At 40.3% G+C, this 17,047-nt stretch overlaps 1 protein-coding gene across 1 annotated transcript in view; it reads left to right on the top strand.

The window, feature by feature from the left end:
* LOC125364126 (coiled-coil domain-containing protein 146-like) overlaps positions 1-17,047 on the top strand; it is a 116,002-nt gene that overhangs the window by 57,468 nt on the left and 41,487 nt on the right. The window contains exons 2-3 of the mRNA XM_048363577.1: positions 8,297-8,379; positions 10,411-10,620. Of these exons, the coding sequence (XP_048219534.1) occupies positions 8,297-8,379; positions 10,411-10,620 (293 nt within the window). The remainder of the gene's footprint in view (positions 1-8,296; positions 8,380-10,410; positions 10,621-17,047) is intronic.

A 17,047-nucleotide genomic window follows, 5' to 3' on the forward strand; every position in this document is an offset into this window, starting at 1 on the left:
TATATACATATACATATATACATATATATTCCCAGATACTTGGCAGTTTAGGTAGGAGGATCACAGTCCAAGACTTGAAAACTCTGATAGTAGAACAGTAACCTAGCAAGGTAAGGCCTTGAGTTCAAATCCTAGTAATACCAAAATATAAACGAAGAAATGAAAGATATACTGCTAAATAAAACATTTTCATAACCCATGAAATTGCTTAAATTGAGATGCTGAGATTAGGTCTCTCAGTGAACAAAACTGAACAGCTTCTGTGCACCATCAATAAAAGCATAATTCCATTTATAATAGATTGAAGAACATTCAACTGCTTGGAAATAAATTTAACTAAAAAGTAAATAGCTGGTTCAAATATGCTAACAGGATGTAAAGCCTTGTTTGCAGTGAATTAGCAAGAGTAAAACTCAAACATCCATGTCCTGCTCCTAAGTTCCATTTTATGGTATCAATGCAGATACCAATCAATGCAAAGTTGAAACTGCAACTTAGGCTTTTGTTCTTTCTAAAGAACACTGTTGGGGTGATATTACCCAAAAAGAAATGTGCTCATTACCTGACTTATGAGGAACTGTAACCCTTTGATACATCACCTTTATAATACAATAAAAATTTTAAAAAGAAAAAAAACCTAAAAAACATGTCTGTTATTTGCAGTGAAAGGTGGCCCTGTCCATCACAATCTGCTGGGAATTAGGAGCTGCTCTAAGAGATTCCTCCCCAAAACACACTGCTGTTGATGAGCACTGTGTTAGAAGCATCTTCAGAACATAAGATTAGGCCACAAAACAACACCCTTTCTTTTGTGAAGCTCACCTGGGTCTTCCATTGGAGCCTCCCACCCAGAGGTGGGTGGGGAGACATAGTCACTGACAATCAGCTGACAGGAGAACTGGACTCAGTCCTAGGAGGGATTCTGAGAGCTGGGCATCCAAACTCCACAGCATGGGCAGCAGCTACTGTTCTCAAATAACAGCTGTGTATGCCTTCATACATCAGTGACCCTTGTGTGAGATGCTCCAGTCACTGAGAACCTTGGCCCCTTTTCAGGTTTCACTCTGCCTAAATCCACTCAACTCAAGGTCTTTACAAGTACATGGGAGGTGTGAGCCTCTGCATAATCAAGTCAACAGAATTTAGCTCCCTACTGCACCCTAGCTCTTCTGGTCCCTGTGTTGTGATTTTTAGCCTTTCCATTTGTTTTAATCTCATTCTGTTTCCTCACTCCAATTTGCTGACCCACTTGTGAAGGCCCTTCATGGCTTTGGTCCTGTTGGGTTTCCCACTTTTGAAATATTTGATTCATGATATGAAGTCATTCAAGGAATGTCTGGGGTTTCTGTCTGGCTCATTTCCTGCCTGTTGGGCTCAAAGACACTGGTCCTGCTACCATCCCTCGCTGGGATCTTTGGAGGTAGAGATGTTTTTGAAACAAAGGCAAAATGATTGTGACAGTTCTGAATAACTATAGTTTCACCAGGACAAATGTGAGTGTTTTAAAAGGAAATGGCACTTGTTGGCATCTGTGTGCTTAAGGCATGTTTTAAATTTAACTGTGATTTATCTTAAATGATTGTAATTTAATTGGAAGTCATTCATATAGCCGAGTGCCTGCATTATTTGCCATGGTATCCACTATATTTCATACCTTAACTCTTAGGAGGCCCTGTTTGCCTCTTCTGGTCTCCCCCTCACATTCCTGTGGTGGGCCACCAAAAGAGGAGACAAGACATTTGTGAGAGAACAATCCCACATCTCCACTCACCCTGTGAGCCTTGCCAACCACACCTAATGGAGAAGAGACGTTGGGCAAACCAGACCTTTTCATGTAGCATAGTCTCTGCTCTTCCAAGCCCATGTTCCGGCTAACATACTTTGATCTAGTCTTCCTTCTTTCTACATTTGCCTTCTGTGAGTTGAAGTTGAGGGCATGATTTAAGATGAGCTTAAACCAACAATGGTTTGATGGACATTATTAAGAATTTACAAGATGCCAAGGTATGACCTAGAGCTCAGTGATTTAATATTTCTATCGTCATAGAATGCACTGACATAGTTCTGTTTAAAATAACAGTGTACACTATATACACTAACAGACACATGGAAAATACATAACACTGAAAGAATGAATTAATTTGGCCTGGAGAATTATGAGAGTCATGGAAGGTCATGATCACTGAGATATTTTAAAGGTACACATGAGAGTATTCCAGGTAGGCAAGAGAGAAGAAATTGCAAGACAGGGAATATTGCATACAAAAAATTGCTTGGGAACTGTACTCATTTTCTATATCTACCGTTACAACTCAGCACAAATTTAATGACTTCAGCACACTTCTGTTATAATTCTGTATGTCAGAAGTCCAACCTCCATCTCATTTCTCTAAAGTCAGGGTGTAGCAAGGGCTACATTCTTTAATGGAGACTCTGGTGTGGCTTCTAGCCACCTGCATCCCTTAGCTCATGACCACTCCCTCCATCTTTAAAGCCAGCCACAGAAGCCTGAATCAGAATTTTTAAATCATTCTTATTCCTTTTCACCCTTCTATTGCCCAGTCAAAAAGACTCTGTGCTTCTAAGGACTCACACGACTCGATTGGGGCATGCAGATCCTCCATGGTAGTCTGCCCACTCTGACCTACCCTCTTAGTTCTCTTTTCTCTGTAAAGTATTGTAGCCACAGGTTCCAGAGATGAGGACATGGATGGGTCCAGTGGTGAGGAGGAGCCATTAATCCTACCAGCAATAGGAAATGCAGTTATAATAAAGCTGAGTTGGTCAGGGGAGAAGATGGGTTTGGAGAGGGTAAGAGCTGCTGGATAATGAAGGAAACATAAACTTAATCCTAAAAGTGGCAGAGTTTAGAGCAAGATGAGAATCGTATCTGCTAGTTGCAGATAGGACAGGCTCCAGGTGGTTGAGACCAGGAAAGTTGGCCATGGATCAAAGTCTCAACAAGTGATAGGGATTTGTACATGGTATAGTATATATTTTTCATCTTATGAAACAATCTGCCAGTACTTCATTCAACAGTATCTGTTAATGAAATGCCTCAGAATACCAAATTTCCCCCTTGAAATTGGTCACAGTGTCTGAACATTGATATGATAGGCAGAGCTTGTTTTGTGACTTTGATCCTGCACACTCCTCTGCTGGAGAATCCCTAGTCTATAGGGTGTCCTGTGAGAGTTGGTGAGAAATTCTTAGCGAAGTGAATAATTTTGAAAGTATATAAATATGAGGGCCAAATCCTTCGGCACACAGACTTATAAGCAAGGGAAGTCAATGATATTATTAGAGGAGAAAGTTCCAGAAGTTATAAACTATACTAATAGCAAGAAATACTAGAAAATGAACAAATAAAATAAAGTCAAAGAAATGTCATTTGAACCAAATAAGAAAGAGATTACAGGATCTCTACTTCCAACCAAGATATAGTAGGCAGATTGATCTCCTACCTTAAATAACTACAAACCAGATCTAATTTTGTGAAATAATTATTTTTTAGATTTGGGGGCAATTACTGCACATGAGTAAAGAAATGAATTATATCAGGCCTACAATTGTCCCATCTCACTGCCTGGAAAAAAATTTCTATGTCTTATTTAGCATAGAGACGGAAACCCAAACACAGACAATTGGTCTTACTGAGAACTTGAAAACATAAAGTTTCAACTTCATTGAGGATAAATAAAACACATAGGTAAGGAAAGGAGACAGATTCACAGAGAACTCAGTGGTCACAGAGAGCTTCCCTGGAGTCCAGGCCTTGGTCAGCATATGGTAGTCAGAACACTGAGAAAATTATCACTGAGGGAACTCGTAGATGAAGCCTAGAGATCACACAGGGCCAGTTCATGTGCCTACCTCCAGAATAAGGAGGTCTTCTTCCTTTAAAATATTGAGTAAAACAATCATGACTCAGAAGTAGGACCAAAATAGTTGTAGATAAAAGATTGCTCTGACATAAAAAGGATTGTTCTCGATCTCCCTAACATAGTTTATAAGAAAGGCTTGAAAGGATCAAACTGTTTCCAAGGAACAAAACGGTGTCCTCTCAAAGCCCAACCATATTTAAAAGAGCACCAAAATCTCCATCTCCTGGCAGTGTAAAGTCTCACAATATCATTAACCCAAATTACTAGGTACGTAAGAAAGGAAAGTGGAAAAATGTGATCTACTGTGAGGAAAAAAATCAAACAATAGACACAGAAATACAAACAATAAACATTAGGGTAGCTCTTATAAATATCTGGCATGTTGGGAAAAGATGGAGAAAGGTTTAAGCATAAAAAGAAAAGGAGAAACATTTTTTAAATATATGGTAATGAGAAAGGTGTGCAAATTTATAGGTGAAGGATAATAGCTGGTTAAGCGATTATTGTAAACTAAGATGCTATTTGAATTGGTTAAATATTATTCCAAATTATGTACTTTGAAAGTAAAAGTGGAATTCAAACCAAAGTCCACTCTACTAGAGTAGAGGTGATAAAGGAGACAACTGTAACCAGTGGCTGAAAAAGAGAGCACGGGCAAAGGAGTTGGCCTTAACCCTGGAAGGAAGGCTGCTCAATTCTTGAGACTAGGGGAAACAAACAAATGGGTTTATTGATATGGGGGGTGAATGCAGATGGCCTATTTTCTGGTGAATGAGTGAAGTGGATGAGAAAGGCAAAGCTTAATATCATGCCTAGGAGGAAAGGTCAAAAGAACACAACGCAGTATAGAGAGAGCTCAACTGCATTTGGAAATCATCTCACCTGGCTCTGATTTCCAGAAATGAAAGAAAGAAAAACTGAAGGAGAGGGGAAAGAAGGGTTCCAAGGATTTATACTTTAAAGTTCATGTTCCATTCCAAAGCATACTAACCATTTTCTGAACGAGGCCAAACCCATAGGTAGTATCAGAGAGTCCAGAAGAACAATGTAGGCTGAGAGTGTGGACACAGCCAGGTTCTACACACACACACACACACACACACACACACACACACACACACACACACACACACACACACAATTGTTTCTTCCCTCCAGATAAGTTCACTTGAACAAATGGGCTCACTGAATTCTGACTTTCCTTGGAATGGCCCAGAATTTTAATTTTTGAAATCTTTTCCATATTATTCCATGCTGTTCAGGAATCATGAACTCTTGCTAAACTTCTAGCTCTAGTGTGTTTCCTCCCAGCCACAGTTACCAACAAGGCAGTTCAGTAACAGAAGTAGCTATTGTGAAACCCCCTTTATGAACTTATGACAGTATATCTAACCTTTTGTTGTGTATACTCTTGGCCTATTTAAGGTTGGCCTTTATATGCCATTTTTCTTAGATTCTGCATGTTTAAAACTTGACCAACTTGGTCATCTGTACCCTGTTGCTTCATGCAGTGTGAAAAGGCCACCATTTTTTTCATGTCTGATACTGTGTATGTGTGAAGCATTTTTAGCTTATACAAGTAAGTCTAAGTTTCCCATTTTGGCTAGACTTACTTAAAGTGACAGTTTCACAGAACCACCATTTTCAGATGAATATTAACATCCAGATTATATGTTTTCATTTTTAGGAGAGAAAAGTACCCTTAAAGATTTTTGGTCTTTTTCTCTTTAAAAATAAAATTTGCTTTTAGTAGAGGAAACTAAAATAAGAAAAAGTATATCAACCCTCTTTCTGAATAGCTTTGATTTAATGGTCTCTGATTTATCTAGAAACTATGAGGACAGATCAAGCTTTTTGCCCACTGAGATTTTTTTAAAACAAGTTCCCAATACACAAGTGGCCAGTCCAGTGATGGGGACAACAGACAACCCAAGAAGGCCTGCCCAGCCTTCCTGCTGGTTCTGTGGACACAAAAACCTGCCAGCATCCTTCCTTGGCCCACCTACCATCAAATTCAAAGCTAGTCATTGAGGATGGGACTCAAAAAATACAGCTGAGCATTCACTAAGTTAGAGTGAGTATGATCAGGCTATATCTGCCATTAGGACCTGACCCCAGTACTTTCCAGCTCCCATCCTCCTCTGATACCCTATTGTTCACAGCAATTATTTCCTTGTGTATTTAAATAGCAAAAATGCCTATGCATTCCAAAATACTAGAAAATATAGGCAAGCAAAAAACATTAAAGCAATACATAATTACAACTCAGAGAACATCACCTGGACATCTGTTTCATCCTTCTAGATCCCTATAATATCTTTTTTAATTGTGGATTTTTATGCATTGTTTGGACCACACATGGTAAGGAAAAATAATAATTGTTTTTAAGATCTGAAGAAGAATTTTAAGAAAATCATTTTAAGTTTCCCTCGTGTACATTATGTTGCCTAGCTTTCAGTCAGTCCCATGTTATTGTCATTTGTAAGTCTTCATGTGATCTTTTCTTTTTAATTTTGTGAAAATCTACCTACCCCAAAGCAAGGTAAAAGTTGGGTAACCTTTCTGTACCAAGAAGAGCATGTTCTGTGCTTAATTTACATGATAAAGTGGAATTTTTCAGCTTGTTGAGGTATAGGATGTATTTAGCAGAAGTTGGGTGGCACTAGGCATTATGCGAAAAATGAATCAAACATGCACAGTACAGCACTGAACATTATGCTGAACAGTCACAGATTTTCCTGAGTGATAATCTTCCTGGAACCATTCTCTCACAGACACCAAGGATCTATTTATTCACTCATATGTAGAATAAGGTCATGTTGCTGGGTGCCAGTGGCTCATGCCTATAATCCTAGCTATTCAGCAGGTTGCGATCTGAGGATCATGGTTCGAAACTAGGCAGGGAAGCAAAGTCTGTAAACTCTTATGTCCAATTCACCACTAAAGACCCAGAAGTAGAGCCATTGTGTGAGTGATAGAGTGCTGTGGAGCTAAGGCTGGAGGCTCAGAAGCGCTCCAGAGGGCTGTTCCAGATTTGACACTGTGAAAGCAAGACTGCATTTTTAACTAGGATTTTATCTATATACTGGAGAAAATTAATTAATTATTCTAACTTTTAGTTTCAAATGAAGAAAAAAATTCCTCCTTTCCAAAACATTGTTAAGAATGAAGTCATATACCTTATTTTCTTTATCCATTCATCTATGGAAGGATATCTGATCTAATTCCATATCTTATCTGTGCTGAATAGTGCTTCCATGAACATGGTTGTGCTGGTGGCCTTACTGTATCCTAGTTTGCATAAAAGCCCAAGAGTGGATTTACTGAATCATAGGCTAATTCTATATTTAGTGTTTTTTAAGGAAATTTCCATACTGCTTTCCAGAGTGGTTGAACCAGTTTACATTCCTAAAAACAATGTATTAGCGTTCCCTTTTGGTGACAACTTCACCAGCATCTGTTATTGTTTGTATTCTAGAAAGAATTATATTTCATCATTTGTGAAGAAATTGAGAAAAACTGGAAAAAATATGTTAAGTGAAGTAAGTTAGGTCCAGAGTGACAAAGGTTGCATGTTTTCTCTCATATGTAGAAGCTAGAATTATTTTATAAGTACATAAGTAAATACTTTGGGTAGTACTCAAATGTAGACAAGTGTACTATCTGGAATAAGGTACTATCAGGTGGAGAACTCATAGAGTACAATTCCTTAGAAAGGCAAAATCAAAGGTCAATGAAATATCAGAAAATTGGTGCTTAAAGGGAGTTAAGTGGGAGCAAGGAGAGGAGGAATAGATGAGTGAAGAGAAGAAGAGGGAAGAATGCAGTCAAAAATTAGATGCATATTCTACAAAATTAAGAAAAGTGAGGGATGGGATGGGAGGAATGGGTGAGAAAGTTGAAAGGGATAACATTGATCAAGACATATTGCATTCATAAACTGCTTCTTTGAATGGGAATTCCTTTGTACAACTACTTAAAACAATAAAAAATGTAAGTCGAATGAATAGATGTGTAACTCTTATCTATGAGATGTTCAGTAATTATTATTTTTCTTACTCTTATTAATAGCCATCTTAATAATTTACCCTACTCAGGTTATTTGCTAAGCCTGAAAGATAATGTTCTTTGGACTGGAAGGATTTAATTCTTTCAATTTTCAGACGAAAAAGTCACATCCTACTGATGTAAGCAGACTTGCCCAAAAACAAAGTGTTTACGGAAGGCCGACTAGAACTAGAACTAATTTTTTTCTGACAATCCAGCTTTCTTTAGTATGCCACATTGCCTCATGCATGTTTTCTCTAATGCTTGACTGGAGGATTTCCTAAGTTCTGCGTATGTCCATACTATCTCCTGCATAAGCCCAAGGAGAGTGGTGACTAATCGTGACCCTGTGTTTTCTCTGCTAGTTGCATGCTTCGGGGAAACTTCCTGGAACCAGAATGGCAGAGTTAAAGGCTAAATATGCTTTGCTGCATGACACCGTGAAAAGGTATGCCATTTAGCAAAGAGAATGTATCTTTTATCACATTTGTATTTCTCACCTGTAATGAGACATTGCTTTATTTGTGTTCCCATTAAAGAGGGCTCTAAGGCAAGGATTTGAGTTGACATCATTTGAGAAATGACTGGAGAAAGTGAAACTGGAAGAGGAGTCCAGATGGGTGGGTTAATCTGTGGGTTCACACAATGGACCACTCACTGGGTTACAGTTTGTTAGAGGACTTTCTGTGTGATTGTGTAGAAAAACCTGAGAAATCTGCCACTGAGGGGTGACAAGATAAGGATATATTCCCATTTAATTATGTCCCTCATTGATTAAGGACTACTTGCAAGTTGTGCCCTGTGACAAGGTAAGCAAGTATCTATGGCCATAGACAGGTCTTGGGTCTAGGGTCACAAATGCATGGATGCTATTGTGTAGATTCGACTTTCTTCTTAAATTACTTGGAATACAGGGGTTTGGATGACACTGGCACACATGCTGCATGACATTCCTGTAGGTCTCCTCTGTCGCTTATCACCATTCAGACAACCCCAGCTTGCATTTGCAGAGGCTACTGCCTTCACTTTTCACTTCCTCCTCCCTCCCCAGGCTACTCCTCACCTTACCCAAATCCAATCAGCTTCAAGTAAGACTAGATTTTCTTCTTTTTTTTTTTTCTTTTTTTTTTTTTTTTGCCAGTCCTGGGCCTTGGACTCAGGGCCTGAGCACTGTCCCTGGCTTCCTTTTTGCTCAAGGCTAGCACTCTGCCACTTGAGCCACAGCGCCACTTCTGGCCGTTTTCTGTATATGTGGTGCTGAGGAATCGAAACCAGGGCCTCATGTATAGGAGGCAAGCTCTCTTGCCACTAGGCCATATCCCCAGCCCCTAGATTTTCACAGAATTATTCAACAGCTTCCTGCACAACTGCTATTACCCTTTGGGGTTCCTAACAGCCCTCTGGAGCACTTCTGAGCCTCCAGCCTTGGCTCCACATCCTCTCAGCACCACGTCAAATCTTCTTCCTCACCCCTAATGGAGACTCCATTCTCTCAGAATTAGTCCTGCTTGCTGGATGGGAGTTCTTAAGCCCCAAGGAATTTGATGGAAAGTGGAGAGATTTCTTCAACATAATTTATACTACTTAGCTGAGAGGAAACACCATGTGGATTTCAGGGCACCTCTTTGAGACTCTTGCTAGATATAAGGAACATGTCCGTGTTTCTTAGCCCATGGATAGCTCTTCTCTAAAGCCCAGTGGAGCTTCACTGGATGAAATGACTTCCTCCTTCGTTGGTCTCAGTTCCCTGGGCTCCAGTGACAGACAAATAGCAATGTGGGACCAAGACTTTGGAATTAATTCTTCCTGCTTCCCAGTTATTTTGAAAACAGTTACTTCCCTTCTGCCACTCACATTTTCCCTCCTCTTGATGACTGAATTCCCTCTCTAACCTGTACTAACACCCACCACTCTTTCCTGCAACTATTGCATGGAGGGTGGGCAATAAGAAGTGGACATTCAAGCCGCTGGAACTTACGCAGGAAGACTATAGATAAGTAATTTTGAACTGACTCTGATTGAGTTTTCCATAGAGATCATATTATAAGACTTATTAAGAAAAAGAAAGGAAAAGGAGGCAGCCTATGTGACCCACTCCTCCTTCCCTATGCTACCAAGACCTGGTCATTCTTCAAATGCAAAAGGAATATTGTAGTTCCCATTGAATTGGATCCTTTTGTCCACTGTCTCCCACTGTCTGGATGTGGAGCCTAGTGGTGGGGGTTCTCAGGCCTTCAGCTACCTGTTGTAGCAGATCTCTTCTGCTTTTTGGTAAGACACTCAGAGCCATGAGCTGAGCTTCATTCATCTCAGTATCAAGGGAAGTATTTGGCTTAAATGTGTCAGTGCAGTGAACTGAACTTAGGAATGGGAAGCAGCTATGGACATGCCCCCCTCCCCAAAAAAATACCCTACAGGAGCCACTGAGGGTCTTAAGCATGTGCAATCTTCACCATGAGACTCTTTCCATGTCACCCAGCATGCAGGAGTCAGAGGTACAGCTGCTGCAGGATGCCAAGCAGTTCACTGAGCAGATCCAGGAGCAGCAGTTCCACCTGCAGCAAGCCGCTGCCTTCCCAGAAGCCTTCTCCACTGAGGTCTCCAAAATGAGAGAACAGCTGCTCAAATATCAGAACGAATTCAATGCAGTGAAAGAGAGAGAGTTCCATAATCAGTACAGATTAAATAGGTAGGTACTCACCTCTCTCAAGCATGCCAAAGACATGTGCCAACAAAACTCTTTCTCCATACATATGAGAAATTAAATTAGGAAGTAATTTATGTCCAAAGAGCATAAGGTAGCATCTTCCAAGAATTACCAGTTTGGTTCTTCCCCCGACTCCATGGAATGAACAATTCTTGCACAAAGAGAGCACCCAATTTCTAAGACAACAACTCAGGTGGCCGAGATCCCTGCTGGATTCTTGGGGCAGGGTATCCATTGGCTTTGGGAACCGCAGCTGAAATGTACACTGCATGAAACAAGGACTTGGCCTTCTCTTTCTTTCTCCCAGCTTCCTCCCGGGATGAGAGAAAGAAATAGCTAAGCTTTCTTTTCATGATCTCACTGGTGAGATCTGTGCTCTTTTCGTAGTCTCCTGTCCTCTTCTGCTTCCCCTCCTGATTGGAACATGACAGTATTAGACTGGACATGGTGAGTATATGCATTTTACAAACAAGACTGTCCAGCTGAGATCACACAAGTCTCACTCTGTCCTAACACAGCAACAACAGGGACTGCACAGGCAAGCTCTGTCTCCTCAAGCGAATCTCTCCACTAGGACTAAAGAAGAAACATTTATTTATCAAAATCTAGAAGATATCATTTAATGATTCAATGCAGAAATTTATTGCCAGAGGATAAATGTTATTTCCAAAATCTCCAACATCCCTCCCACAGTGGAAGTTGATATTAAAGTTGATTCAGCAAGTCATACTATTTAGATTGAATTGGTAAGTGATTACAATTGGGGTTTTATGCTGTGGTGTGCCCTGTTCTATGCCCAGGCACTGTTACCATCCAAGGTGATAGAACTTTGTGTAGCTATTTTTAACAGTATGTAGATTTCTGACAATGCAACTATAATTCAGTCTTGTCCACAGATAAGGAAATACCATGAGGCTTCCAGAAAATCTTGCATGCCTTGGGTTTTGAGTTATCTCTTTGAAGTCTGTTTTTCTCAACTGAAGGGCAGATAAAGAAGGCCAGATTCATTAAGAGAATTCTATTCATGGGGGTGGGTAGAGGGGAAGTTAGAGGTTTTTTTTGTCTTTTTATTCTAAACTTGTGTCAGGCTCACCAGTGAGATCTACAAAAAGAAACCTCAGCTATTTCTGTGCTCTGTAAGCACTCTTTCAGCTGAGAAAACAGTGAAATTAAAACAATTGGTGGTTGTTCATTATTATTGAAAATAGGAATGCTTGACATTTCCTGAAAGTGTAAGAGGAACATAAAGTCAGTTGATATTGAGACCGTTTAAAATTTCCAAGTATTCCTGCCAAGGGAAAAAAAGAAAACAGAGCTTTTGCCTTTTAGGTATAGACAAGTGAATTGTTCACTGAGTGACTCAAGCTGTGTGTGGGGGGAGGGGGAAAGAAGGGGAGAGTATGCTGACTCTCAGTGAACAGCATACTCCAAATGCATATGTACACAAATGTTCGGCGTGTCTTCTCTTAGAATTTGTGACAGATGATACTTTAGCTTGAACAAGCTCCCTTGTATTCTCTAAAATCACAAACTTATTTTCATTTAAAAATAATAATGATAGCAATGGGTAATACTAGGACATAATTACAAGCTACATATTTTATTGGCTTCACAAATTCAGTATTGCATGATACAGAAGTAAATGTATTTGAACACCCCCCCAAGAAAAAAAATGGATATTTCCATCTCCAGATAAAAATAAAGAAACTATGCCAGTGAAAGAAAACTATTCATCCAAATATACAGATGTTATCTGTCATATCAGCACAATAAACTCTCATTTCATTCAATATGTAAATAATAGAAGACCAAATAACTGTCACCCATCTAGTCTCCCTTCTTTGGGAACTTCTGAATCATTGACAACAGTCAGAAACAACGTTTTGTTCAAATACTCTAGAAAAAAGGGTTTCATTCTATATGTTAGCTCATGTCCTCCTGTTTTCATGGAGAAGCTCTTTGGTAAATGCTAAAGGTCAGTCTAAGTATGTAGTTGGTCATTAAATCTGTGTGCCAATAGTTTTAAGCCTCTTGATAAATATGCACTTCCGCAAAAATATGTAACCTACTTGAATAAGCTAAGTAAATATAATAGAGAGAGAGGTAGGAAGCATGTAAGTAAACACTGTTGAGAACTTACTTTTGAATGAAGTGGAAGCAATTTATTGCAAACCCTTTCTCTGAAAAGACTTTTCAGAATTTTCTCGAACCTTTCCCTTGCCTTCTAATAATACTTAACATTTGGACACTAAGTATACTATGTCTGTTATGCCAAACCTAGCATATTCCAACCTGTCTTGATCAGCTGTGGAAAAGGCCATAATTGCTCGCTATTGTGTGTCACCAGGTGGATGAGGAGAGAGGAGACCATTGGCTTGCACATGTGCAAGGCTGTACCAATGTGACCCTGACCTTGTGAAATGTGACCCTGATCATGTGACTGTTTACTGTCCTCTGGCTATTTCTTGTAGCTCTTGTGGTTGCTCATATGCAGTTTTTTGTTTTTTTCATTCTTAAGCCAATAATAACAGCAGCAAAGTAGGAGCCAAGAACAAACGTACCTGATAAGAAAGGGTAAGAAGGTTGCTGTTAGCAACACATCTAGAATTCCAGATGAGAACATGGCAGAGGGGACAGGCAGGCAGGTCCTTAGGGCAGTCATAAGGAAAAACTTACAGCTTCTAACATTATTGCTTCAATCTTCCTAGATGCCTTGTGGAAATCAATATCTTAATAGAACAAGAATTTAGGACTTCCGGGAAGATGGAGGAGGAGCAACAGAGCCCTATCTAAGCTCCCTCCAACATCCCAGTTTTACCACTCCAGAGAAACTTTTACTCCTAGAAAGACAGCCCAAGTAAGTTATAACAGTATAGGGATTCTGGCCAGAAAGGAAATGACTATGCTGGCCTGAAAACACAGATTTGAGCTCCAGACAGCATCCCACCACCACACCAATATAAGCGCCGGCACAGTGCCCGCCATTCCACCTACCTAAAGAGCACAGTGGCAACCAGGAAGAAATCCTCCAGAAGGCAGCAGACAGACATGGATTGCAGGCTGATCATGGACTAGCCGAAACTGCAGAGAATGCATGAGTACCCCATGAAAGACATTCTCATTCATGCCCACAGAGCAGCATCTGGAAGGTAGCCCTTCCCTCACTGCCAGAGTGAAGCACCATCTTTGACTCCGCTGTAGACCCAGTCAGACTATACTGGAATTAAAGAGGGCCAGGGAAAATCTAGAACAAAAGAGCCATCTTTGAAAAGGACAAGAGTGACTGAACTGTGAGAGCCAGCTCCACCCAGGAGAAGGTCCCACTGCCCAGGCAGGAGGCTTGTTGCCTGGCCACAGCCCCACTCCACCCCACCCTGCCCCACCCCACTGATGCTGTGGCTACGGACTCTCCAGCAGCCAGAAGTTCTAAAATCAGACTGAAAGCAGCTAGCAGCTACTTGTGACACAGAACAATCAGACAGGAGAGTAAACAGTTCACAAAACAGATAAATGGCCCTATTACAGAGGACGCTCAACTCCCACCAGCAAACCAAGCTGAATTCCATAGCCAGCTCAGCTCAGGAGAAGGTCACCCCACCCAGTAGGGAGGAACCTCCCCCAGGGCAATCAGCCCTCAGCCGGGTAAACCAGGCCTGGGGCGCCCCACCCTGCTGAGTCATAAACTGCAAAAAGAGATCTCCCACCCACAAAAAGCCCAAGTCCCGATGGATTCACAGAAGAATTCTACAAGGCCTTCAAAACAGAATTCACAACTATATTTCTCAAACTCTTCAATGAAATTGAAAGAGAAAGGTGGCTACCAAACACATTCTATGATGCCAGTATAACTCTCATCCCAAAACCAGGCAGGGACTCATTAGGGAAAGAGACCTATAGACTGAATTCCCTGGTGAACATTGATTCAAAAGCTCTAGACAAAATTCTGGCCAATCAATTTCAACAGGTCATAAAAAAAATCATACACCACGATCAAACTGGATTCATCCCAAGGATGCAAAGTTGGTTCAATATACACAAGTCAATTAATGTAATCCACCACATCAATGAGAGCAAGGTAAAGAATTGCATGGTAATATCCCTAGATGTGGAAAAGGCATTCGATAAAATCAAGCAACCATTTATGATAAAAGCCCTGGAAACACTGGGATACCAGGGAACATTCCTGAATATAATAAAAGCAGTATATGACAAACCAACAGCAAGCATAATTCTAAATGGTGAAAAGCTATTCCCTTTAAAATCAGGAGCAAGACAGGGATGTCCACTCTCTCCTCTCCTCTTCAACATAGTACTAGAATTCCTATTCAGAGCAATTAGGAAAGAATAAAATATAAAGGGGACTCAAACAGGAAAAGATGAAGTTAAACTTTTCTCTTTGCAGATGACATGATCCGATAAATAAAGATCCTCATAGACCCTACTCCCAAGCTATTAGAGCTGATCCAAAACTTTGGCAAAGTAGCAGGATACAAAATAAACCCTCAAAAATCAGTGGCTTTTCTATATGCCAGTGACTCTAGGATGGAGGCCGAAATCAGGAAAGCAACTCCTTTTGCAATAGCCTAAAAAAAAACACAAAATACCTAGGAGTAACCTTAACCAACGAAGTGAAAGACCTCTATGATGACAACTTTAAAAACAAAATTAAGGCAGAACTAAGAAAATAGAAAAACCTCCCGTGCTCCTGGATTGCGAGGATTAATATAGTCAAAATGGAAATATTGCCAAAGGCTATCTACAAATTCAATGCAATACCCATTGTATCACAACATCACTTATTAATGAAATAGAGGAAGCAGTCCAGCAATTCATATAGAACAATAAAAGACCATGAATAACAAAAACATTCCTAAGCAGAAGGAACAGTGCTGGAGGAATTACAATACCAAACTTCAAGCTCTATTACAAAGCTACAGTAATAAAAAAACAGCTTGGTATACTGGCACAGGAACAGGCCTGAAGACCAATGAAACAGAACTGAAGACCCAGAAATTAACCCACAGAACTATGTCTACATAATCTTTGATAAAGAAGCTAAAAAAAGGGCTGGGGATATAGCCTAGTGGCAAGAGTGCCTGCCTCGGATACACGAGGCCCTAGGTTCGATTCCCCAGCACCACATATACAGAAAACGGCCAGAAGCGGCGCTGTGGCTCAAGTGGCAGAGTGCTAGCCTTGAGCGGGAAGAAGCCAGGGACAGTGCTCAGGCCCTGAGTCCAAGGCCCAGGACTGGCCAAAAAAAAAAAAAAAAAAAAAAAAAAGAAGCTAAAAAAAAATTAGGATGGAAGAAAGATAGCCTCTTTAACAAATGGTGCTGGAAAAACTGGTTCAACACCCGCAACAACCTAAAACTAGATCCTTATATATAACCCTGCACCAAAATCAATTCCAAATGCATCAAAGACCTCAAAATAAAAACACATACCCTGAAAACACTACAAGAAGGAGTAGGAGAAACACTTGGGCTCCTTGGCACAGGACAAAACTCCCTTAATAATGGCCCACAATTGCAACAAGTCAAAGAAAGTTTGGACAAATGAGACTGCATCAAACTGCAGAGCTTCTGCAGGGCAAAGGCCATAGCTTGCAAAATAAACACAAAGCCCACAGATTGGGAGAAGATATTTATCGGCCATACAATGGACAAAGGCCTCATATCTAAAATATAGGCAGAACTAAAAAAATAAATTCCTCCAAAACAAAACCGCAAAGAACCAACAGCCCCCCTCAACAAGTGGGCTAAAGAATTAAAAAGAGACTTCACTGATGAGGAAATGAGAATGGCCAAGAGACATAAAAAGTGCTCTACATCACTGGCCATAAAATAAATGCAAATCAAAACAACATGGAGATTCCACCTGACCCCAGTAACAATGTCCTTTATCAAGAAAAATAACAATAATAAATGTTGGGGGATGTGGCCAAAAGGGAACCCTACTTCATTATTGGTGGGAATGTAAACTGGTTCAGCCACTCTGGCAAGCAGTATGGAGATTCCTCAGAAGGCTAAACATAGAGCTCCCCCTATGACCCAGCAGCCCCACATTTGGGCATCTACCCAGAAGACTACAAACAAGGTCACACTACAGCAACCAGCACAACAATGTTCATCACAGCACCATTTGTCATAGCTAAAATATGGAATCAACCCAGATGCCTCTCAGTAGACGAATGGATCAGGAAAATGTGGTACATATACACAATGGAATTTTATGCCTCTATCAGAAAGAATGACATTGCCTCATTCGTAAGGAGATGGAAGGACTTGGAAAAAGTTATACTAAGTGAAGTGAGCCAGACCCAAAGAAACATGAAATCTATGCTTTGCCTCATAAGGAATAATTACCACAGGTTTAGGCTAGTCACAGCAGAATATCACAAGAGCCCA

The sequence above is a fragment of the Perognathus longimembris genome, chromosome 15, assembly GCF_023159225.1.
Source record: "Perognathus longimembris pacificus isolate PPM17 chromosome 15, ASM2315922v1, whole genome shotgun sequence".
Lineage (NCBI taxonomy): Eukaryota > Metazoa > Chordata > Mammalia > Rodentia > Heteromyidae > Perognathus > Perognathus longimembris.